The sequence below is a fragment of the Schistocerca americana genome, chromosome 7 (genome assembly GCF_021461395.2).
Source record: "Schistocerca americana isolate TAMUIC-IGC-003095 chromosome 7, iqSchAmer2.1, whole genome shotgun sequence".
Lineage (NCBI taxonomy): Eukaryota > Metazoa > Arthropoda > Insecta > Orthoptera > Acrididae > Schistocerca > Schistocerca americana.
In genome coordinates, this window is record NC_060125.1 from 365,246,172 (window position 1) to 365,270,397 (window position 24,226).

The following is a 24,226-nucleotide window of genomic DNA, read 5'->3' on the forward strand; positions in this document are numbered from 1 at the left end:
ATAAGTTAACTTTATTTGTAATTCAGTTTTCTAGTTTTTAATTATGTCCCTTTTCTTTCTTTTTTAAAAGATTACCTGATGACAACTTGCTAATGAGGTGAAACCTGTAATTATACCACTTATGTGACCTGAGGCTATAATAATAATCATTTATTATTATTATTATTACTAATATTATTAATTACACAACAGTCACAGTATTTCCTTACGGCAGTGGGCCTAGTTGGTTCAAAGATTAAAACATTAATACAAGATAGGAACTGTACCATGATCATGTCTTTAACAGTGACCTAATGCAAAACTAGTGACACGTTTAATGGGACTTGACACTGACATTACACATCTACTGTTTACAACAATGAAATAATGTTATCTTTAACACATACCTAAAATTATTTTTAATCAACTGATGAAGCTTGTTAGTCAACTGATGAAGCTTGTTAATCAAGATTTACAAAATTTGGTGTCTAAGAAAAGCAAGCAACAATTCTTTTTCTGTACTATTTATTGAGCAATGTAAATACAGCTCTGATTACAGAAAGCAAGTGCTCTTTCCTCGATAAATCTTTTTAAATACATTATTTCTGCCTAAGTCTACACTGCACTCAAAAAATACTGAACAATTGTACACATCATATGCGTGAATCACCTCTGTACTAAAGAATAACTGAAGTAATAATACTAGCAAACGAAGCAGATTTCAATGGCAAAAAATTAAATGTGGAGAGTAGACACCAATTTTAGCTCACTAGCAGAGTAAGTCTTCATTGGCTAGCTAATACTACAAGATACTGAGCCATGTTTGCCAGCCATATACAAACTTTCACTGTCAAGTGAGTTATGACTAAATTCTCCTTTCCACAGTTATGATACTACTGTAACATAATACTTCATACCTCAAACAACTAATTAACAGCCATCATGATTAAAACAGATAATAATGTAAAAAGATCAGCCTTAAAATGCACATGCGTGAAATGTTTTAAAGAAAGTAATTTACAAATACATATATTTTATATACATCTCTTTTTACACATTACTGCTGAATTGTCAGGGAAAGCTTTAAAAGGTAGACAAAATTGAGAATGACTGGTACAAGTAGAAATAGCAATTAAGAAAAGAATTTAACCCAAACTGGCTCCTTAAAAGTGGGCAGAGTTCATTGGATCAGGAACAACTAAAGCAGCACATGTTAAATTTCTAGCTATTGGAAGTTTCTAAAATTCTTTCATTGAATAAAGATGAAAAACAGGAAGGAAAAGGGTATTTGCAGAGGTGTTGAAGTCAAAAGTAACTTTAAACAGTGGCTGTGCTGCTTTTGATGCAGACTTGATGGTGGTTAAATGTGGAAAAAACCTGACAGATTTAATTTGTTGTCTGTGTGGATTTATTCTAGTACTATCTTGTAAAGCACAGATCTATTTGGGCACTTTGCTCACAATGTGTTGTTAAGAGTTGAATGGAAAAACTGGAACACTGATGTCTCAAACATTTTCCACAATGCCTTGATTTCAAAACATGATATATTAGACTAAAACAAAATGCCCATTCATGTTTAAAAAAATCAAACTGTAAATAAAAGAACATCACACAATTGGATGACAAAACTATGCTCAATGAACAGCAAGATCCAGATAAACATACTGACTAATGTCTGTTCTTAGAGTGCTTTACAAGAAAGAGGAGTTATGCAGAAGCAACTGACTCTAGTAAGATGCACTTAGATTGTTTATACATGAATCCTGATCGAATGGACTTTTATTTAACATGGGCTAAGCACCTGCAACCACACCGTTTCACATTTACAAAAGTCTCACCACTTTGATCTCTTTATGTCTTCTTGACAAAATCGTGTGACTCATGCTTGTAGTTTTTCCAACATTCAATCTCCTAACAACCACATAAACACATTCCCCCATCCATACACAAATTACAACCTTTCTTTACATTTAGGTTGTTAAGTTCTTTTATAATTATTTTCTTCTTTCAACTTGCATGTCATCTACTCTGATTTGTTCCTTTTCTTTAACAGACAAAGTTTGAACAAATAAGTGTGCACCAGCCAACATCAAATCTTAGTTTGACATAATTTGAAAAATTTAAATTGTATACTAACATGTCATATCACAGTTACGTCTCTACTAATTTCTCTTCCGTTTATTGCTCGGATGTTTTTTCTTTCAGTGTGCCCAGCACAATGCACCATTAAATCAGAACACATTTAATGGACAGAATTATATAATAATGATGAACATTCCTATTATTTTACAAAGAGAATACTAATATTTATCACAAGAAGTAGGATATTTACCCTTTAATGTGAGAGAGGAAACTTCCTACTTAAAATACAGTCACACACTTTCAGTCACAGCATCAAAAACTATTTAAAAAGTGATCTTATGTATAAAATATTATTTCTGGAATCTGGCCGTCTTCAACTGAAGTTCCATTATTGTTCCCAGCAGCATAGGAAAACTGAAATGTAACTTTGCCGCCACTTGGACAGTCAAGCACCAGCTTCCTCAAACCTTTTGTGCCGTAGTGAGATTCTGGACCCTGGAAAGATTGAAGAAATTATGGTAAACACATAGAGAAAATACAAAGCAATAGTTCAAATGACAACTATATCAGCAGGTGGAGTTTTTCCGATACTTTGGTAATTCCTGGCAACTACACAGAACTGTCTATGGCTCAAATTAATAACTGAGTGATTGACAGATTGCAGTAGCCGGAGGCAGTGTTACTGGTGTGCAGCCAGCTACATCTTGGCAAGGTTCTGAAGATACCTACCTAACAGGCAACCGGATGAACACATTGCACTTGGCTGGCAGTTTGCTGGTGGCTCACCTCTATCACTCTGATGTCAATCACAAAGTTATTTATTACATCCATTAATGTAGCTTTTACACCCATCAACAATATTACACAGTCGCACTTCTGTTTTGCATCAGAGGATGCAAATGTAATGTATCACACACGCATCTGTGTAATTTCACTGCCTGGTTTTCCAGAGTGTTTATGTCTTGTTCCCCTGGTGCTTCAATATGACTTAGCCTAAAATTGGATCACTGTTGCTGTCTTCATTATCTGTCAACTGACTTGGTTCTTCTCACTGAAGACACAAATAAATCACAGACATAATGTTATCAGCTAGTATCTGTTAACCTTCCTCCATAACAAAATGAAACATTGTGAAACTACTTGAAGAAAGTGCAAGTGTATCCACTTGACAATAAAATTCTACAATATTGTGCCATGAATTTACCTCAATTACCACTTTTTTTTCCTTGTCCATGCAAAATGGCTCTGAGCACTATGGGACTCAATTGCTGAGGTCATTAGTCCCCTAGAACTTAGAACTAGTTAAACCTAACTAACCTAAGGACATCACACACATCCATGCCCGAGGCAGGATTCGAATCTGCAACCGTAATGGTCTCGCAGTTCCAGACTGCAGCGCCTAGAACCGCTCGGCCACCGTGGCCGGCCCTTGTCCATGCACCACCACAGCAAAACTGTTTAGGAAATTAATCAGCAAATACATCTGGTTAACAGTATCTATTTGTACAATGTAAAAAGAATAGACTGTTACACACCATAAAGACAACACATTGCATTTCAGAGACAGGCACAATAAAGAAGACTGTTACACACTGATCTTACGGCCAAAGCCTTCTTTGGAAAGCAACACACACACACACACACACACACACACACACACACACACACACAACTAAGCACACCTCACGCATACATGACCACTATCTCCGCTACTCCAACCAGAATGCAACTGCATCTTGTTGAATAGAAGCAGCAATATGAAGTGGGGTGAAGAAGGGGCAGAGATAGCTGGGTATTGGGGGGAGAGGGGGGGGGGGGGGGAGGAGAGAAGGGAACATAAAATGAGGAGAGAAGGGAGCAGAAAAGGAGAGGAGCAGAATAGTGAAACAGACCGGTTGGAGAAATAGCAGAGAATGGTGCACAACAAGGGTGGCAGGTACAGACCGTGAGGAGGCGATAAGGGGGTTGGAGGGTGTGGTGTCAATATGTTACCATAGGTTGAGGTCAGGATAATTTTGAGAGTGGAGAATGTACTGTAAAGGTAACTCCTATCTGCGCAGTTCAGGAATGCTGGTGGTTGAGGGGAGGATCCAGATGGCTCAGGTTGTGGAGCAGCCACTCAAATCAAGCATGATATGGTGCCCTCTTGCCCCTCCAACCCAAGAACCTCACTCGCAGCCTCCCGACTCTTTGCCTGGCAGCCTTGTTCTGCCACCATCTACTTCCTGCACACTCTGACAGGCAATGCCGACTCCTCTTCCCCCCCCCCCCCCCCCCCCCCTTCCTGTACCCCACTATCCCTCCACTTTCTCTGCCCTATTTATGACTGCTGCTTCCGTTTGACACAACACAGTTGTATTCTGGCCAGAGCAGCCACAGGTAGGGTCCTGAGTGCATGAGATGTGCTTGTTTGTTTGTTTGTGTGTGTGTGTGTGTGTGTGTGTGTGTGTGTGTGTGTGTGTGTGTGTGTGTGTGTGTGTGTGTGTGTGTGTGTGTGTTTTCCTTTCTACAATGAAATTTTCACTTTGCAACAGAGTGCCTCTGATATGAAACTTTCTGGCGGATTACAACTGTGTGCTGGACCAAGGCACAAACTCTACACTTTGCCTTTCACAGGCTAGTGCTCTACCGGTAGAGCTTGTTATGTTTACCTGGTTTGCAGTTATTTCTGATGGGAACAATCCTGTTATTAACCTGTTCACAGTAACTCAGTATCTGCCCCACCTTCCCACTCATAGTGAATCCTACTGCTGGCATACCAATTTCCACTGCTGTTATTACCACATATTCCTACAGCCAGATAGATTTATCTTCTTTCCATTTCGCAACACTGTCCCATACTATATCTACTCTGAGACCTGGAATTTCCCTTCTCATATTTTCTAGTTTCTTTATGATGTTCAAACTTCTGACATTCCCCACTCCAACTCACATTATAATACCCTTTTGTTACTTATTCAATCTTTTTCTCATGATTTCCTCCTCCTTGGTAGTCCACTATGGAGATATAAATGGGGGCTTATCCCTAATCTTCATGGCACTTTTGAACTACATGCGACAAGTCTTGTGATAGACATGTTTTCCTTTTAATGCCATGGTTTCCACCATCTTCTGTATCCTCACTGATCATTGCTGATTCTTCAACCTTTTAGGGGCAGTTCCTCACCCCTAGGGCATGAGATTGCTCTGAAATTCCATCTCCCCCTCAATACTCTTGAACAGGGCTGTAGGCAGAACCAGAGTGACTCCTTATACCATAAGTCTAAGCAATGGCCGAGTTCAAAGGTGGGAACCAGAATGTTTTTAATACTATTCAGAGACACTATCACACAATCAGCATAACAGCTAATTCATCCAAGCTGCTGACAAGAATAATATACACAAGAATGGAAAGATAACTGAGGATCTGTTACACAACAATAAGTCTAGCTTTAGACAAAGAAAAGGCACCAGACGAGCAGTTCTGACACTGTGCTTGTTAAAGCAAGATCGAAGGAAAACTAACACACAATCATTGGCTTCATTGAGCTACAAAAAACTTTTGACAGTGTGAAATGATGCAAGATGTTCAAATTCTGAGACATATGAGAGTAAGCTATAGGGAAAGACAGATAAGATACAGTGTGTACTAGAGGCAAGAGGGAACAGTAAGACTGGAAGAACGAAGTGTTCAGATTAAAAAGGGACTGATACAGAAATGCAGTCTTTCTTTCCTACTGATCAGTCTCTACGCTGAAGAAGTTAAGTTGGAAATACAAGAAAGATTCAACAGTGGGATTAAAGTCCATGGTTAAAGGCTATAATAATATAATTCACTAACAACATTGCTATCCTCAGTGACAGGGGACAAGAAGTACAGAATCTGTTGAATGAAATGAAAAGTTTAATTAGTGCAGAATATGGATTGAGTGTAAACAAGGAAAAGATAAAAGTAATGAGAAATAGAAGAAACAAGAATAGCGAGAAACTGAACATCAAAATTGGTGATCACGAAGAAGAAGTTGTGAAGGAACTCTGCTAAACTGGAATTAAAATAACACATGACGGATGAAGCAAGGATGACAAAAGATGGACTACAATGGCATTCCTAGCAAAGAAATGTTTACTGGTACACACAACACTTAATTTTATGGAGAAATTTCTGAGAACATACATTTGCAGCATAGAATTGTATGGGTAATAAATCATGGACAGTGAGGACACTGGTACAGCATTTGAGATATGGTGCTACAAAAGAACACTGAAAATTAGGTGGACTGATAAGATAAGGACTGAGGAGGTCCTTGCAGACTCAGGGAAGAAAGAACCATATGGAAAATGCTGACAAGAAGGGACAGGATGATACAACATGTGTTAAAGACATTAGAGAAAAGCCTCCGTGATACTAGAGGGAGCTGGAGGAGGTTAAAAACTGGAGGAGAGAGAGAGAGAGAGAGAGAGAGAGAGAGAGAGAGAGAGAGAGAGAGAGGGGGGGGGGGGGGGGAGATAAATCCAGCAAATAATTGAGGAGGTAGGGTGAAACTGCTACTTGGAGGTGAAGAGGTTAGCACATAAAAGAAATTCGTGGCACGCCAGAAATGTGACTTGGTACCTCACTGTTTCTACATTTCTGTATGATGATCATCCGGATCATAAACCCTGCACCTAAATAGAGAACTTATCAACCAGTCTCACATCTACATCTATGTGATTACTCTGGTATTCACAATAAAGTGCCAGGAAAAATGAGCACTTCAATTTCTCTGTGCGAGCCCTGATTTCTCTTATTTTATCGTGATGATCATTTCTCCCTATGTAGGTGGGTGCCAACAGAATGTTTTCGCAATTGGAGGAGAAAATTGGTGATTGAAATTTCATTCATTTGTTGTCCTGCAAAGATTTCCATACGGCGAACAGGCATTTTGTTCTTAGGTGATGATGGAACTCAAGTTCCAGCATTTCCTCTTCATTTATGCCTGACTCCTGACTACAGTGTAATGCTGGCTCTTGGTTTTCAGTCAGGATGACCAAAGTGAAGTATTTTGTCATTGTTAGACAATGTCTCTAGGACAGGCTGTTCCAACACCCATGCCTGCCCCTCAACACACCTGCAGGCAGCAGCAGATAATGCAGGCTAACTGCTAGATGGCCCAATTACATGTGTTCTATACATGTGCAATTTGTTTGGTCACCCCTACCAAAATTGCACAACCAGTGTTGTATGGCCTCGAATGCTATGGCCCGGCTGCAAGTCTGCCCACACATCAGCAGTTTGCACACTCCTGCAGCCAATTCCTGGTGGTGTGTGGAGACAGCAGTTATTGATGACCCATATTTGCCAGAACCCCACCTACTTACTTCCCACACATTTATAGTGCCAATGGCACAATTCAGAGTATCTAAAAACACTTGCCATGACTTTATTTCTTTCTCCAATTGTTATTCATAACACTGCTCTTAATGCTTAACACTTTGGAGGTCAGCCACTTAGAGGAATATTGGGCCTATGAAATTGGCCATTTATGCCATTTGTAAGAGGGTGTTTCATCAAATATCCTGGTTCGCTATGGGTATTTGTACCAGATAAAGACGATCATGAGCGTGGATATTTGATAAACGATGTACAAGAAAAAAGCAGATACTATGCACCCTCGTCTAGGTGCACTGTAACAACAAGGGCAGCAGCAAGCAGTTGTGCGACGCATGGCATTCACTTATTGCACAGTTCTATACATGTGCTTTGGCACTTCAATTTGTCAGTGTCGTCAATGGCTCAGAGTAAGAGGGCCATTGACACTGTCAATGGGGACCCAAAACAAATGAACCACTTTTATGTTATAAGGAACTTTGATATTCAGCCTAAGTGTCAGATGCTGTATGTCAGAATGTGCTATTCTGCGTGTCAATCACTGGACTCCGTCATTGTGAGATTTGAGGACTTTAAATACATAGAAGTGCAAATGAAGGTTCAGAGTTTATTTAGTAGTAGTCATTATCTAACATTTCATCACCACCCCCCAACTACAGAAGAAAAGGAAGTTCGTACACAGTGGGGGGACGGAGTAGCTGGACAGCCAGAACAATTTCTAAAGATGACCTTCATCAGCAACCTTTATAACAGATAACTGACAGATCTTACACCATGAAAATATATGAAGCACAGACAACAGGTGATGTATGCCATTGCAAAACCCATCTCTTTCACTTTACATTATGTAAAGTGTTACTGGCACATAAGTAATTGATGTACTTTCAAGAGCAATAATACTAAAAAATGTCCAAGCTCCAAATTTTATTGTTCATATTCATTTCAGTTCTTTGAGAGACCACAAATTTTAAAATAATGACTACAGAAAGTATAATTATCCACCCAAGAAAGAAGTACGAGTTATTGAGCAATTTCTTCCTCTCGAGCTTCCAAAATTTCACACTCACTCAACTAAGCGACATATGTGTAGCAGAATTACAGCAAACTGGGAAACCTAATGAGTACTTGCATGAAATTATGTCAATGTGATTGTGCTGGCTTTGTAATTCACAATAGCAGCTGTAATATTGACTAATGTTTCTTTCAAAATAATTTTAGCAACTGACGACAGAAGGCAGCACCAGTCAAAGAGCGCGATACGATACATTGTTCTCATACAAAATGAGTCCAGTTTTCGAGTAACAGATGGCTTGCACATTGAGAAAGTCATGGCTTGACCTATACTCAGGTGTGGTCTTTTTAACACAAAATTGTGGATAGAGGTGTGATCAGGCTTGGTCTCCAAAGTGTTAATAGTCTGTTAAGTTGGAACACTGGTGATGTTCGACTCATTCCAAAGCTGGTTCCCTGGCTCTGATTGTGGGATGACTTTTTCCATCAACAGCTGCACTGCTTCTAAAGCTGGCTGTAGGACTCTGGTATAGATGCACCAGTTGCACTTCAGGTCTTACTATCGCCCAACTCTGTATGATCTGTTGAGAAATAACCAGTTAACTATTTAGTGCCCAGCTCACTCTGGAAAGTGGATCCAGATGGGAAAGTGAATGAATGTCAGTTCCCAATGAGGTGACTCACTCGGCATTAAAGGAACATGTGGATCGATAAGTAGTCGGTACAGTACATTGGCTGAGAAGCTTGGAGTAAAGTTTGCCATGCTTTGGAGGTCCCCTTGATAACTCTCAGCTTGTTGAGGGTTAAGGTAGCCTACTGACCCATATCTCAGGTTTCCAAAGTCTGATGTCACAGTTGCAATATTAGGTCTGTGTTCTGTACTCCAAAGTCAAGTTTGTCTCCTGTGTTTGTTCTTTAGCTAATGTGTCAGTGAGTTCATTTTACAGAATACCGACATGACATATTGGGTTCTGAGGGTTGAACCTATCCTGACTCTTAACATTTGGAGGAATAGGAAATGGTTAAGCACTCACCAGATACAAACACTGTGATCAGGCATTGGTGATGTATGGAAGCAATGCGCACTGCTGATTCCAGTCATATCATTTGGTCTGTGATGGACCTGTGTGCCCAAAACCCATTTCGACGTTGTGCAAACGCACTCCAGCCTCCCGGCACAAACAATTGCTGAGTGATTATTCTTTCAAATAATTTACACAGGCTATCCATTAGAGAGCTTGGTTGATAATTAGTAAAATTTTGAGTGTGTCTTCCCAGTTTCAGAATAGAAATACTAATATCCTCCCATCATCTGGATGGAAATTCCCTTCCTGCCAAATGTGATCTATGTGTTTTATGCTGCCATTGCCAAGATGTTTAAGCATTTAGTTGTGGATTGTATCGGGTTCAAGAGCTGTGTCTCAACACACTGGTGAAACACTGTGAATTCCCATTCACTAAATGGAACATTCTATGATTCAAAGCCTTGGATGAGGATAAGTAGTTTCAACCCACCAGGCATTTTCAGGTCAGGAAATAAGGAGGTAGTTACCGCATGTGGAAAACTTGGCAAAGTGCACCACAAAACATTCATGAGTGCCTGCGGGATCAGTACAGATACCACCACTGAGGGAGATGTCTGCATCTATTGTGAATGGTTGGTGGCTGCAAATGTTGCAGAGTTTGGTCCATACATGAGATGAAGGGTTGAAGCCTCTTACAGAAGATACATAATGTTCCCAACACTCACTCTCTCTCTCTCTCTCTCTCTCTCTCTCTCTCTCTCTCTCTCTCTCTCTCTCTCTCTCTCTTTTTTAAAATTAAATCCCTGCCTGAGGCTGAAGTCTCTTGAATGCTATTAAATGTTCAGTAGACAGCTGGCATTCGTGTTAAGGATATCACTTTTGACACTCTGGATAGCTGGAGCCATTTCTTCAGACCACCGTGGCATGGGTTTCTGGCAGGGAGGGCCCGAAGTATAGGGTATTTTTGCCTCTGCAGCATAAATAATTTGTCAATGCTATCTAGAACCACCCTTTCCATATCATTCTCTTGACTGGCTTCAAAAGTTGCTTTGGAGGTGAAAGCTAACCAGTTGGCTTTCTGAAGTGACTAACATCATGCATATTCCATTGATAAGTTATTTGAGAAAAAAAAAAAGTGATAGGAAACTGCTCCCCATCACAGAGGTCATAATGGACATCCCACTGGATTAAGGGGAAGATGCTCAGCTGCAGACTGTGATTTCTATGGCTGAATATGTTCCATGCTGTACTGCAATGTGTTGCAGCTCTAGTGTTATGTAGGCAGACATCCACTTCTGAAATTAATAGCTCTATTATATTGCACCTACTACATGCATTTTTGCTGCCACACACAGGATTGTGGACACTGAAGTCCACTAGTACCAGTAGCCAGTAGAAGGAAGGGTGGAGGCATCTGCTCTACTAGCTCCTGACATGGACAGACCTATCTGGTTGTAGATGAATATTACATACAGTTACCCTAAGTGACTTGAGGACATGAATAGCCACAACTTCTAACACAGTGTTTACAACTTCTAATGCAGTGTTCAGTGGCACCTGTTCACTGAAAACGACAGCGTTATGAGTGTGCAGACTCCTCCATATGCCCTCCTGATGCTAATGCAATTTTTCCTGTAGGATTTGTAATTTTTTAAGTTGGGTGTTGGGTTTCTGTGAACTGTGTCTGCTGGTGACACACCAACCTTAGAGTAAGTGGCTACAGCTGCCCAAGTTCAGCCAGGTGGCAATGGTAACTGTCACAATTCCACTGAAGGAACATCAGATTGGGATCTGAGAAAGCAGTAAAGGGTAAACAGGAATGACAATGTGCCGATGACTCATGCTCCACTCAATGGTATTCCTATGTTCAACCTTAGGGGGATGGAGGCCGGATTGACCGGAGCAGCAGAATTCAGTTTAAGTTTCTATTTTTCCTTCTTGTCCTTTTGATTTCTGCAAAGATTTTCCTGCTTTGACTTCTGAGACAGGAGAGGACTATTCTTTTCTATGACATGCGGCCTTTTGCTCTTTCAGCCGCTGGTCTGTTTCATTCCAAGAGGGAGCACTTCGGTAGTAGTTGTCCTCGTCCCCTGGTTATGTTGGAGAGGGCTGCCGCTTCTTGAGCTGTGCCGTTGGTGTGTTAGCACTACAGCTGTGGGTTTGGGGGGGGGGGGGGCAAGGAAACTGATATCCCCTACCCTAACTGAAAAACTGGCATCAACATGTGTCTGGGGCTAGGAGTTGCTATCTGAGACCTTGTAATCATGCCAGGTGTAGATTTTGACATAAGCCTGTGAGGCACAAAGTCATGTTGACTGGGTGGAGCTGTTCAAACTTTTTCTTTTTCTTAGCATCTAGATAACACAGGTGGTCAATTTTTTATATTCCTGGATTTTTTTCTCCCTCTTGTAAACTGAACATTTTGGTGATAAGGGGATGATGATGTGGGCAATTCACACTTGTAGGATGTTGTTTGCAAGGTCTGCCCTTGTGTTTTCCCCGTCTACATGTCCAGCAAGTAATCTCATTAGTATAGTGAGGGAACATTTATCCAAATCCCTGGCACCTGACTCAACTTGTAGGAGGAAGAAAACAGGATCTGAGATCACATCTATAAACCATGGCCTTCAATTATTCAAATAAAACATTTCCATCAAAGGCTATGACAGAAGTTCCAGTGTCCACCATATTATCCTTAGGTCCTCTCTGAATGCCAGTACCACACCACTTAGTTAGTGTGAAGTTCTTCATCTCTTGTGTTAGGTCCCAATGGAAGATGACACCTCTAACTCTGTTGAGTTTGTTATGAGGATAGATGATAACTGGTGTATAGACAAAATTGTCATGTCAGAAGTGCCTGTGATGATAACTGGTGTATAGTGTTTCTTGATTATCAGAGTAGCTCATCAGAAGATTATCTTGGGAATTTGTCACCGTATAGAGTAGGGTAAACATAGTCATGTGTAGGGACTGTGGTTGTTGTGAGCGGACGCAAGGAGAATTGGCCACTCTTCGGGGGCAGGTGGAGGCTTTGTCTGTTAGGCTCATCGAGCTCGAGGCGCAGGCGTCGGCTCGTAGTGGCGTTGGGGCAACTGTGGTGAGACCTATGCCTACTTCGGTGGCCTTGGAATCACATGGAACCCCTGATGTCGCTGCGTCTTCCGGCAGTGAGCATCTTACCGGTCAGCCATCACTCCAGGGTGAATGGCGGACAGTGGTGGGCTCGCGCGTGCCTGGCCGAAAGGCGAAGGTGGGATCTGGCCGCGTGGCAGCTGCCTTACCCCTTTCCAACAGGTACGGGGTGCTTCCTAGTGGTGATGACATCGTTTCCGAGCCACCACAGGATGCCTCGCCTGTTGGGCCAGTGGCCGATTCTCCGGCAAGGTCCCGACAGTCACAGAGGGCGGGCCTATTAGTTATAGGGAGCTCCAACGTTAGGCGGGTTATGGAGCCCCTTAGGAAAATAGCGGGTAGGTCGGGGAAGAATGCCAGTGTGCACTCGGTGTGCTTGCCGGGGGGTCTCGTCCGTAATGTGGAGGAGGCCCTTCCGGCAGCTATTGAACGCACTGGGTGTGACCGGCTGCAGATAGTAGCACATGTCGGAACGAATGACGCCTGCCGCTTGGGTTCTGAGGCCATCCTTGGTTCCTTCCGGCGGCTGGCTGATTTGGTGAAGACAACCAGCATCGCACGCGGAGTGCAAGCTGAGCTTAATATCTGCAGCATAGTGCCCAGAGTCGATCGCGGTCCTCTGGTTTGGAGCCGTGTGGAGGGTCTAAACCAGAGGCTCAGACGACTCTGTGACTATAATGGTTGCAAATTCATCGACCTCCGTTATTGGGTGGAGAACTGTAGGGCCCCCCTAGACAGGTCAGGCGTGCACTACACACCGGAAGCAGCTACTAGGGTAGCAGAGTACGTGTGGCGTGCACACAGGGGTTTTTTAGGTTAGAGGGACCCCCCCTTGGGCGAAACGATAAAATACCTGACGGCTTACCAGAGAGGACATTATCATCGTTGATAAAGAACGTCCGTCCTCAGAGACCAAAAACAGGAAAAGTTAACGTAATATTGGTAAACTGCAGGAGTATCCAGGGCAAGGTTCCTGAATTAGTATCTCTTATTGAAGGAAATAGTGCGCATATAGTATTAGGAACGGAAAGTTGGTTAAAACCGGAAGTGAACAGTAACGAAATCCTAGACACAGAATGGAATATATACCGCAAGGATAGGATAAACGCCAATGGTGGAGGAGTATTTATAGCAGTAAAGAATTCAATAATATCCAGTGAAGTTATTAGCGAATGCGAATGTGAAATAATCTGGGTTAAGTTAAGTATCAAAGGTGGGTCAGATATGATAGTCGGATGCTTCTATAGACCACCTGCATCAGCAACCGTAGTAGTTGAGCGTCTCAGAGAGAACCTGCAGAACGTCGTGAAGAAGTTTCGTGATCATACTATTGTAATAGGGGGAGACTTCAATCTACCAGGTATAGAATGGGATAGTCACACAATCAGAACTGGAGCCAGGGACAGAGACTCTTGTGACATTATCCTGACTGCCTTGTCCGAGAATTACTTCGAGCAGATAGTTAGAGAACCAACTCGTGAAGCTAACGTTTTAGACCTCATAGCAACAAATAGACCGGAACTTTTCGACTCCGTGAATGTAGAAGAGGGTATCAGTGATCATAAGTCAGTGGTTGCATCAATGACTACAAGTGTAATAAGAAATGCCAAGAAAGGAAGGAAAATATATTTGCTTAACAAGAGTGATAGGGCACAAATCGCAGAATATCTGAGTGACCACCATCGAACGTTCATTTCTGAGGAAGAGGATGTGGAACAAAAATGGAAAAAATTCAGAAACATCGTCCAGTACGCCTTAGATAAGTTCGTACCGACTAAGGTCCAAAGCGAGGGGAAAGATCCACCGTGGTATAACAATCATGTACGAAAGGTACTACGGAAACAAAGAAAGCTTCATCATAGGTTTAAGAGTAGTCGAATCATAGCTGATAAGGAAAAGCTGAACGAAGCGAAAAAGAGCGTAAAGAGAGCAATGAGAGAAGCATTCAACGAATTCGAACATAAAACATTGGCTAACAATCTAAACAAGAACCCTAAAAAGTTTTGGTCATATGTAAAATCGGTAAGCGGATCTAAATCCCCTATTCAGTCACTCGTTGACCACGATGGCACCGAAACAGACGACGACCGAAGAAAGGCAGAAATACTGAATTCAGTGTTCCGAAACTGTTTCACTGCGGAAAATCGTAACACGGTCCCTGACTTCAGCCGTCGCACGGACGCCAAAATGGAAAATATTGAAATAAACGATATCGGAATTGAAAAACAACTACTATCACTTAGTAGCGGAAAAGCATCCGGACCAGACGAGATACCCTTAAGATTCTACAGTGATTATGCTAAAGAACTTGCCCCCTTTCTATCAGCAATTTATCGTAGATCGCTGGAAGAACGTAAAGTACCTAGCGACTGGAAGAAAGCGCAGGTCGTTCCCATTTTCAAGAAGGGTCATAAATCAGATGCGAATAATTATAGGCCTATTTCGCTTACGTCAATCTGTTGTAGAATAATGGAACATGTTTTGTGTTCTCGTATTATGACGTTCTTAGATAATACAAATCTCCTTCATCATAACCAACGTGGATTCCGCAAACAGAGATCATGTGAAACTCAGCTCGCCCTATTTGCCCAAGAAATTCACAGTGCCGTAGACACTGGCGAGCAGATTGATGCCGTATTCCTGGACTTCAGGAAGGCATTTGATACGGTTCCGCACTTACGTTTAGTGAAAAAAATACGAGCTTACGGAATATCGGACCAGGTTTGTGATTGGATTCAGGATTTCCTAGAAGAAAGAACACAATATGTCATTCTTAACGGTTCAAAATCTGCAGATGTAGAGGTAATTTCGGGAGTACCGCAGGGAAGCGTGATAGGACCTTTATTGTTTACAATATACATAAATGACTTAATTGACAACATCGGTAGCTCCGTGAGGCTATTTGCAGATGACACGGTTGTCTACAAGAAAGTAGCAACATCAGAAGACTCGTACGTACTCCAGGAGGACCTGCAGAGGATTAATGCATGGTGCGACAGCTGGCAGCTTTCCCTAAACGTAGATAAATGTAATATAATGCGCATACATAGGGGCAGAAATCCATTCCAGTACGATTATGCCATAGGTGGTAAATCATTGGAAGCGGTAACGACCGTAAAATACTTAGGAGTTACTATCCGGAGCGATCTGAAGTGGAATGATCACATAAAACAAATAGTGGGAAAAGCAGGCGCCAGGTTGAGATTCATAGGAAGAATTCTAAGAAAATGTGACTCATCGACGAAAGAAGTAGCTTACAAAACGCTTGTTCGTCCGATTCTTGAGTATTGCTCATCAGTATGGGACCCTTACCAGGTTGGATTAATAGAAGAGATAGACATGATCCAGCGAAAAGCAGCGCGATTCGTCATGGGGACATTTAGTCAGCGCGAGAGCGTTACGGAGATGCTGAACAAGCTCCAGTGGCGGACACTTCAAGAAAGGCGTTACGCAATACGGAGAGGTTTATTATCGAAATTACGAGAGAGCACATTCCGGGAAGAGATGGGCAACATATTACTACCGCCCACATATATCTCGCGTAATGATCACAACGAAAAGATCCGAGAAATTAGAGCAAATACGGAGACTTACAAGCAGTCGTTCTTCCCACGCACAATTCGTGAATGGAACAGGGAAGGGGGGATCAGATAGTGGTACAATAAGTACCCTCCGCCACACACCGTAAGGTGGCTCGCGGAGTATAGATGTAGATGTAGATGTAGACAAAATTGTCATGTCAGAAGTGCCTGTGATTGGATCACAGTCAAAGTTTTGATTCAAAGAGATATATTTCCCATTTTCTGTATTGCAGGAACTTCTCTGAACCTATCCTCAATATTTTCAATGAAAAACAGTGGGTTCATTGTCATGAAGCATTCTCATTCAGTTCTGGAGCACACCAAGAACTGTGTGAATCCTGTTTACTGTGCGCAAGAGATGGCCTTCTTGGCATGGCCACCAGTACAATGAGTTTGATATGTTTCATTGCAGCTCACCCTTCCTGATGCCACTCACTCCATCTTGGTGTTCTCCCCATGTGCATCACACCACCATGACAAAGCCGTTGCATAGAGTCTTGGTGCCCCAGACTGGGCAACACCTACTCCTCAGCATATAACAGGTTACAGCTTGGTTATCAGCAATGTGAGCCTACGGGATTACAGCTGTGATGGTATTTGATGACACCCCACCCCCACAAAAAACATTGGCTACCATGCTGGATTTCTGATGCAAAAATAATTTCTACCTCCCACAGTTCTGTGAAATTTAGAAAAGGTGAGGTCACACCCTACAAGGGGACCAAAAGTAATTAAGCCCAAAAGGTTGTGAAATGAGCTAAGATTGAGGGGTGTCCTAATAATAGTAGAGTTGTCAGTGTAAAAGTTTGACTAGGTATAAGACTCCATTTAGCCACCTCTAGCAGAAGGTGGGGAATTGCAGTGTGTCCATTATAGCCCGCAACCCAAAAGGTGGGATTTCAAAATACAGAAGAGCTCTATTGCTCAGTTCTTTCTGAGGCTTCATTCTGACATTACATGTCTTGTTCAACTCTTCAGTTCTCAACTATGGAAGTGAGGAAAAAAATTGAACTGCTGGCATTTCTGACTCAAAAATAATCTGACAAATTTCACCAAAGAAAATTGTAAAACATGACAACAAAACAAACTTCATTGAGATACACTTCAGTACATGATAATTTAAGGGTGGAAGAGATGAAACAGACCCCCAATTCACTTAGACAAGCATGGAAAAGTATAGACCATACTGAGTGATTTAAACACTTCGACACCTCAAAAGTCGCAGCTGTTTGTTTATGTTCAGAAGAGCAATGCATAATGTACACAATTAAATCAACAAGCTGTCGAGTGTGTCAAAGTGTGATATGCACTGAATAATTTGTCAAATATTAGCTGTTAATTCATATATGAAGAGGAACCCAAAAGTAATGAGAATTTCTCTCTGACAGTTGGTAGAACACTAGCTCTGAAGTCTCCTGCAGCACACAATTTTTTTATCACTTGCCAGAGCAGCATTTGTCTGCAAATAGTATTGTGGTCAGTGTGACTGTTTCTGCAAAAGCTGTTCCAATGTGTTCAATAATTTTTCACATACTGACATGCCAACATTGGGTTCTGTTTCCAGTTAGGGAAGTCAATAGCAGAAACTACTGTAATGCTTTGGACAGTTTTGGGGAGGCATCTTGGAGTCAGGCAATTGAAGATGAATCAAGACTGAAACGTCCCTCGACTTCTAGAACAGACAGAAACTTTGAAAAGATCATGCTTGATCATCGTAGAACAATTGATTGGTGGAAATGACTAGGATATCTTACAGCCCATGCCAGTGAATTCTGACTGAAGGTCTGAAGATAAAACATGTTGCAGCAAGCTTTGTTCTGTGTACTCTTTCTTATGCTCAGAGAGCCAATCATTCATGCATGTGCTGAGAACTGAAACCACAAAACCACAGACAGAAACTGATATGATGTTTGATGCAAAAGTTATCACTGGTGACAAACTAAGCAACAATCCAGCCAGTGGGCGGATTCATCACCAAGAAAGCAAAGCAGGTGAGATCCCTTGTGAAGACAATGTTGGTTTTTTTTTTTTCAACATCAAAGGGAAAGGTCCACCATTAATTCATTCCACCTCCTCAGGGGACACTGCCTTAACGTAGCACTGTCCGTGCGGGTGAGGAGGTTTGCGTGCTCTGGATCCAGAGGGCTATGCCGGCGGTAGCGTATCTACCAGCAGGGTCACCCATGCCGGACAGACCAAGTGTCCCCCTCAACGACCAATTGAAAACCTGTCTCCTATCCTTTTCCCATCCCTAGCCCATCCTTTTTCTTTTCCTTCCCATTTCCCCCCACATAACCAATGATAGCGGTTAAACCATGTATAGGGGTGCGGAGGAAATGCCAAGCCCATATGCCGAACATCTGGCAAACAGTCAGTGCCTCGGCGATAAGGTGGCAGCCCCACCAAGGCAATCGGAAGTGGTGGGCCAATCACCCGCCCTTCTTAAATAACCTGATTACTGAGACGCGAATGCAAAACCGGATGGATAAACTGGTAATGACCTTTGGCATGAAAAGGAAAACGAAAATTGGCTTTTGGAATATACAAACCTTGAGGGAGAGTAGCAAGCTGAAACAAGTGAGGATGGCTTTGGACTGGAACCCTCAAGGAGTTAGAAAGTGTGGTCATGACAAACAGACATGGAAAAGGACGATCGAGAGAGAAGCTGCAGAGGATGGGAAAAACCTGGAGTGAAGTGAAGAGACTTGCTAGAAATCTTACCAGGCCCTACGTTTCAGAGGGAATGGCAAGGACTAAGCAAGCAATTCATTCCACAGAGCACCACAGCTAATTGATTTTTGCATCACAACACTACTGTGTTCACACAGCACCGTTCGGCCAAAACCCAACTGAAAATGGATGCTCCCCCACCATCCTCACCTTACATGGCCCCCAGTGACTTCCTTTATTAAGAAGAATAAAAATAAACCCAATGAAGATGCATTCTCAAATGCTGATGGAGGCACTAAATAGTTTAACTTCCACTAATGTTAAAAACGCTATGATAAGTGTATTATGTCTTATGGACAATATTTTGGTGTTTTAAGTTTTAAAAATGTTCCATCAATACATAATTTCTTTTACACAGTTCTCATTATTTTTGGGTCTTCCCTCACATACAGAGACTACTTGGGCCACTGGTTTTAGGATTATGACATTGTTATTTTTAAAGCAATCTGTAAATGAAATATATCTGTCTTAAGATAGAACTCCCACCCCAAAACACATACAATTTATATAAAATAAAAATGTTTCTGCATTTTATTTCAATATTTTTGACATACATACCTTCAATGTGACTGATGCAATGTAACTTGTATTGGGAAGTATTTCAATAGGTTCTTTGAACATTACTCTGAAAGTTGAACTGGATCCATCTGAACTAAAACTGGTAGTATTAGTGCCCAGAAGATCACCAGAACCAGTATGTATTATCTGTATATTAACACTGTATTCTGTTGGATTACGAATTGAGCCATAAAGACCAAATCCAACAACAAATATTTGACGATCAACTGTGAACCTGGAAAAATTTACAGAATTTTAATTTCAGTGAACTGATTGTATATTAAAAGGTAGTGACTTAAGAAAAACATCTTGTTGTTCAAAACACTAAATGCCCTAGTAACATTGCGTAATGGGTTTTAAGGCATGACTGCCAAATTTTTATCTGTGGAGAACGTTTGAGTACAGTCCGCCTCATTCACAGTGATGTACCAGAGAGAGAGAGAGAGAGAGAGAGAGAGAGAGAGAGAGAGAGAGAGAGAGCAGAGGAGGGGAGAGAGAGGGAGAGCAGGGGAGAGGAGGGGAGGGAGAGCAGGAGAGAGGAGGGGAGGGAGAGCAGGAGAGAGGAGGGGAGGGAGAGCAGGAGAGAGGAGGGGAGGAAGAGCAGGAGAGAGGAGGGGAGGGAGAGAAGGAGAGAGGAGGGGATGGAGAGAAGGAGAGAGGAGGGGAGGGAGAGCAGGAGAGAGGAGGGGAGGGAGAGCAGGAGAGAGGAGGGGAGGGAGAGCAGGAGAGAGGAGGGGAGGGAGAGCAGGAGAGAGGAGGGGAGGGAGAGCAGGAGAGACGAGGGGAGGGAGAGCAGGAGATGGATTGTGCATCGCTTCCTATGCTAGTGAATGGTCAGTTGTAAACAGTGCTACAGTATCACAATAGTAATTACGTAGAATGAGATTTTCACTCTGCAGCGGAGTGTGCGCTGATATGAAACTTCCTGGCAGATTAAAACTGTGTGCCCGACCGAGACTCGAACTCGGGACCTTTGCCTTTCGCGGGCAAGTGCTCTACCACTGAGCTACCGAAGCACGACTCACGTCCGGTACTCACAGCTTTACTTCTGCCAGTACCTCGTCTCCTACCTTCCAAACTTTACAGAAGCTCTCCTGCGAACCTGCAGAACTAGCACTCCTGAAAGAAAGGATATTGCGGAGACATGGCTTAGCCACAGCCTGGGGGATGTTTCCAGAATGAGATTTTCACTCTGCAGCGGAGTGTGCGCTGATATGAAACTTCCTGGCAGATTAAAACTGTGTGCCCGACCGAGACTCGAACTCGGGACCTTTGCCTTTCGCGGGCAAGTGCTCTACCATCTGAGCTACCGAAGCACGACTCACGTCCGGTACTCACAGCTTTACTTCTGCCAGTACCTCGTCTCCTACCTTCCAAACTTTACAGAAGCTCTCCTGCGAACCTGCAGAACTAGCACTCCTGAAAGAAAGGATATTGCGGAGACATGGCTTAGCCACAGCCTGGGGGATGTTTCCAGAATGAGATTTTCACTCTGCAGCGGAGTGTGCGCTGATATGAAACTTCCTGGCAGATTAAAACTGTGTGCCCGACCGAGACTCGAACTCGGGACCTTTGCCTTTCGCGGGCAAGTGCTCTACCATCTGAGCTACCGAAGCACGACTCACGTCCGGTACTCACAGCTTTACTTCTGCCAGTACCTCGTCTCCTACCTTCCAAACTTTACAGAAGCTCTCCTGCGAACGTATCTTACATATCTAATAATGACTATGTCACCTGGAAGCACTGCATTCATGTAGCTAAATGAATGTATTGCTTATATTCTGCCTTATAGTGCTGGGCGTGTGGATGTACGAGGGGCGTTTGAAAAGTCCGTGCAAAAATAAAAACTACTTATGTGTTTGGGGTAAACCTTTCTTATTTTTTGACATTGTCTCCTTTCAGACTTATACACTTTGTCCAATGCTGTTCTAATTTGTTGATCCCTTCCAAATAATAGGTATTGTCCAAGACTGCAAAATAGCTATTAGTTGCTGCAATTGCTTCCTCGTTTGAATAAAACCTTTGTCCCGCCAGCCATTGCTTCAAATTGGGGAACAAGTAGTAGTCTGAGGGAGCCAAGTCTGGAAAATAGGGGGGATGTGAAACTAGTTGGAATCCTATTTCCATTAATTTTGTGACCACAACTGCTGAGGTGTGTGCTGGTGCATTGTCGTGATGGAAAAGGACTTTTTTGTGGTCCAATCTCCGGGGTTTTTCTTGCAGCTCGGTTTTCAAACTGTCCAATAACAATGAATAATATGCACCTGCAATAGTTATACCTTTTCCAGATAGTCGATGAGGATTATCTCTTGCGAATCCCAAAAGAAAGTTGCCATAACCTTTCCGGCTGAAGGAATGGTCTTCGCCTTTTTTTGTGCAGATTCTCCCTTGGTAACCCATTGTTTAGATTTTGTTTGGTCTGAGGAGTATAGTAATGTATTCATGTTTCACCCACAGTGACGAAACAATGCTTAAAGTCCTACAGATTCTTCCTGAACAGCTCCAAACCATGCTTGCAACACTTCACACGGTTCCATTTTTTGTCAAGCGTGAGCAATTGCGGAACCCTTCTTGTGGACAGCTTTCTCATGTCCAAATGTTTATGCAAAATATTATGTACCCATTCATTCAACATGCCCACAGCACTAGCAATCCCACACACCTTAACTCTTCTGTCATCCATCACCATGTCATGGATTTTATCAATGATTTCTAAAGGCGTAATCTCCACATGGCATCCAGAACGTTCAGCATCACATGTGCCCATATGGCCACTCTGAAAATTTTGAAATCACTTATAAACTGTTCTAATCGAAGGTGCAGAGTCACCGTGATGTTTATCAAGCTTCTCTTTAGTCTCCTGAGGCGTTTTGCCTTTCATAAAGTAATGTTTAATCATCACACAAAATTCTTTTTCGTCCATTTTTTGAGAATCACTCGCCTTCCTCGATTCACACGAATTCCAAACACAAAGAAATTGACCAATATGGCTGAAACTTGGTGTGCATTCCTTTCAAAGATACTACTAATTAAACATGACCTCGATACAAGCCAGTGGTGCCATCTCTCGGACTTTGCACGGACTTTTCAAATGACCCTTGTAATGCACATTTTATTCATTTTTCTGTGGTTTAGAACATAATATGAAAACTCAGAAGTAGGTCAGCAATAAAGATCACTTGGGGACTAAAATCAACCTGATAGCCAAGGAAGCAGAAACAGAGACAAATAACACACAAACGTGAATAATGGAAACAACAGCAAGGCTTACAATTGGAGAAGTGGAAAGTACCATATAGGCAAACACATTATGAACCAAGCAGAAACCACTGTTGCATAAAGAGGAAAGAATGCAATGAAAAAGTAAATGTTACTGAGGATTTTTCCACTTCTCAAGCTCAATGATCCATCCCAAGACAAACTAGCTGACCATCGCATATCGAAGTTATTGTAAAGTCAAGAAAGTTTGATGTGAATATTATAGAAGAGTGTTCAGTGATGATACTTGAAATAAAGTAAATTATCACAAGATCTCTCTCCAATTTAGCAGGCAGACCTCAAAGTATTAAAATAAGGAGGAAAATGGAACTAGGAAGCCATTCAAGCTCAGTCCTAAAATGTTTAACAACACGCAATCAGATGTCCAGAAATGAGTGATGGTCAGCCAAAGCAGAGTCACTGCGCGGTCAGTTTGAATACCAGGCATTTCTGTTATGAACAAGAGTAAAGCAACAAAGAGTAGGAAGTTAGCAAAGGCAAAGAATTGGAAAGATAAAACCTCTACAGTAGCAATTTTATCCAGTTAACAACGTAAGGAATACTCAAGAAAACTGCGATATCTCCATACAATATGTGGCGTTTGTCTGTGTGAAGCAAAACAAGACACTCAGAATTTTGAGACCTGAGGTGAATTATGAACCCAAATTTAACACAACAGAAAAATAATGATCTTAATGGTAACAGTAACAGTAGTAATAATAATAATAATAATAATAATAATAATAATAATAATAATAATCTCTTCTTTAACTGTCAAGTCTAGAGGATCAGAGTAGACCAAATAGTCTAAGGCCACCGTGCATGAACAATCCAGCAAGCCAAATAGTACTCTGCCAAACCAAATTTTGCTGTGTGTAAGGAAACACATGGACTTTGGTGGCTCAGCCAGTCCAGTTGAATTTCCGGCAGGTTCAAAAGCTCTGCACCTTTCTAGTGTGAAAAAATCTGCTGCAGTGAGCCATGGCAGTCCACCTAAGATTCCCTCACACATGGCACATTCTTGCTCGGTGTGATGCAATTTGGCAAATTTGAAGTCGTGTCTGGTGATCTACAGTAGTGATGTCCAGTGGAAGCACAAAACTTTTTTTTTTTTTTTTTTTTTTTGCAATTTCATTTTAGGCCATATTTTGTAATTCATTAGTAATTTTGTATAGGTTTCTGAATGAAGGGAATACTACAACTTTTTATGTTTTTGGCACTTGTTTTCTACCAAGGTTGTAATTTCAATTTTTTGTTGTTTATTATTTGTGATAAAGTACAAAGTCATTTATGGATGGTAAGTAACTGTTATTTGTGGCCACCTATTTTATTAATTTACTTTAATCTACAAGATGTACTTGTGCCTAGGCCATGTTTATATAAGTGCTAGTCATGCTTATATTTGCTGCTTGTTAGATTTTATGAAACGGAAGGAACAGGCAAGAAACAGACACAACCATTCACATGATTTGAATTAATACTGCTTTGATTGGAACAGTGTCCTACAAATAGCCATGTGATTT

The 24,226-nt window shown here is 41.9% G+C and overlaps 1 protein-coding gene across 2 annotated transcripts in view; it reads right to left on the reverse strand.

Annotated features, from left to right (window-relative positions):
• Positions 1-487: 487 nt before the first annotated feature.
• The window catches only part of LOC124622180 (BTB/POZ domain-containing protein 2-like), an 87,133-nt gene continuing 63,394 nt past the window's right edge, over positions 488-24,226 (reverse strand). For both annotated transcript variants that reach the window (XM_047147826.1, XM_047147825.1), the window contains exons 6-7: positions 19,446-19,680; positions 488-2,556 (exon numbers count right to left, since the gene is read on the reverse strand). In XM_047147826.1, coding sequence (XP_047003782.1) covers positions 2,398-2,556; positions 19,446-19,680 — 394 coding nt within the window. In that variant the 3' untranslated portion in view covers positions 488-2,397. The remainder of the gene's footprint in view (positions 2,557-19,445; positions 19,681-24,226) is intronic.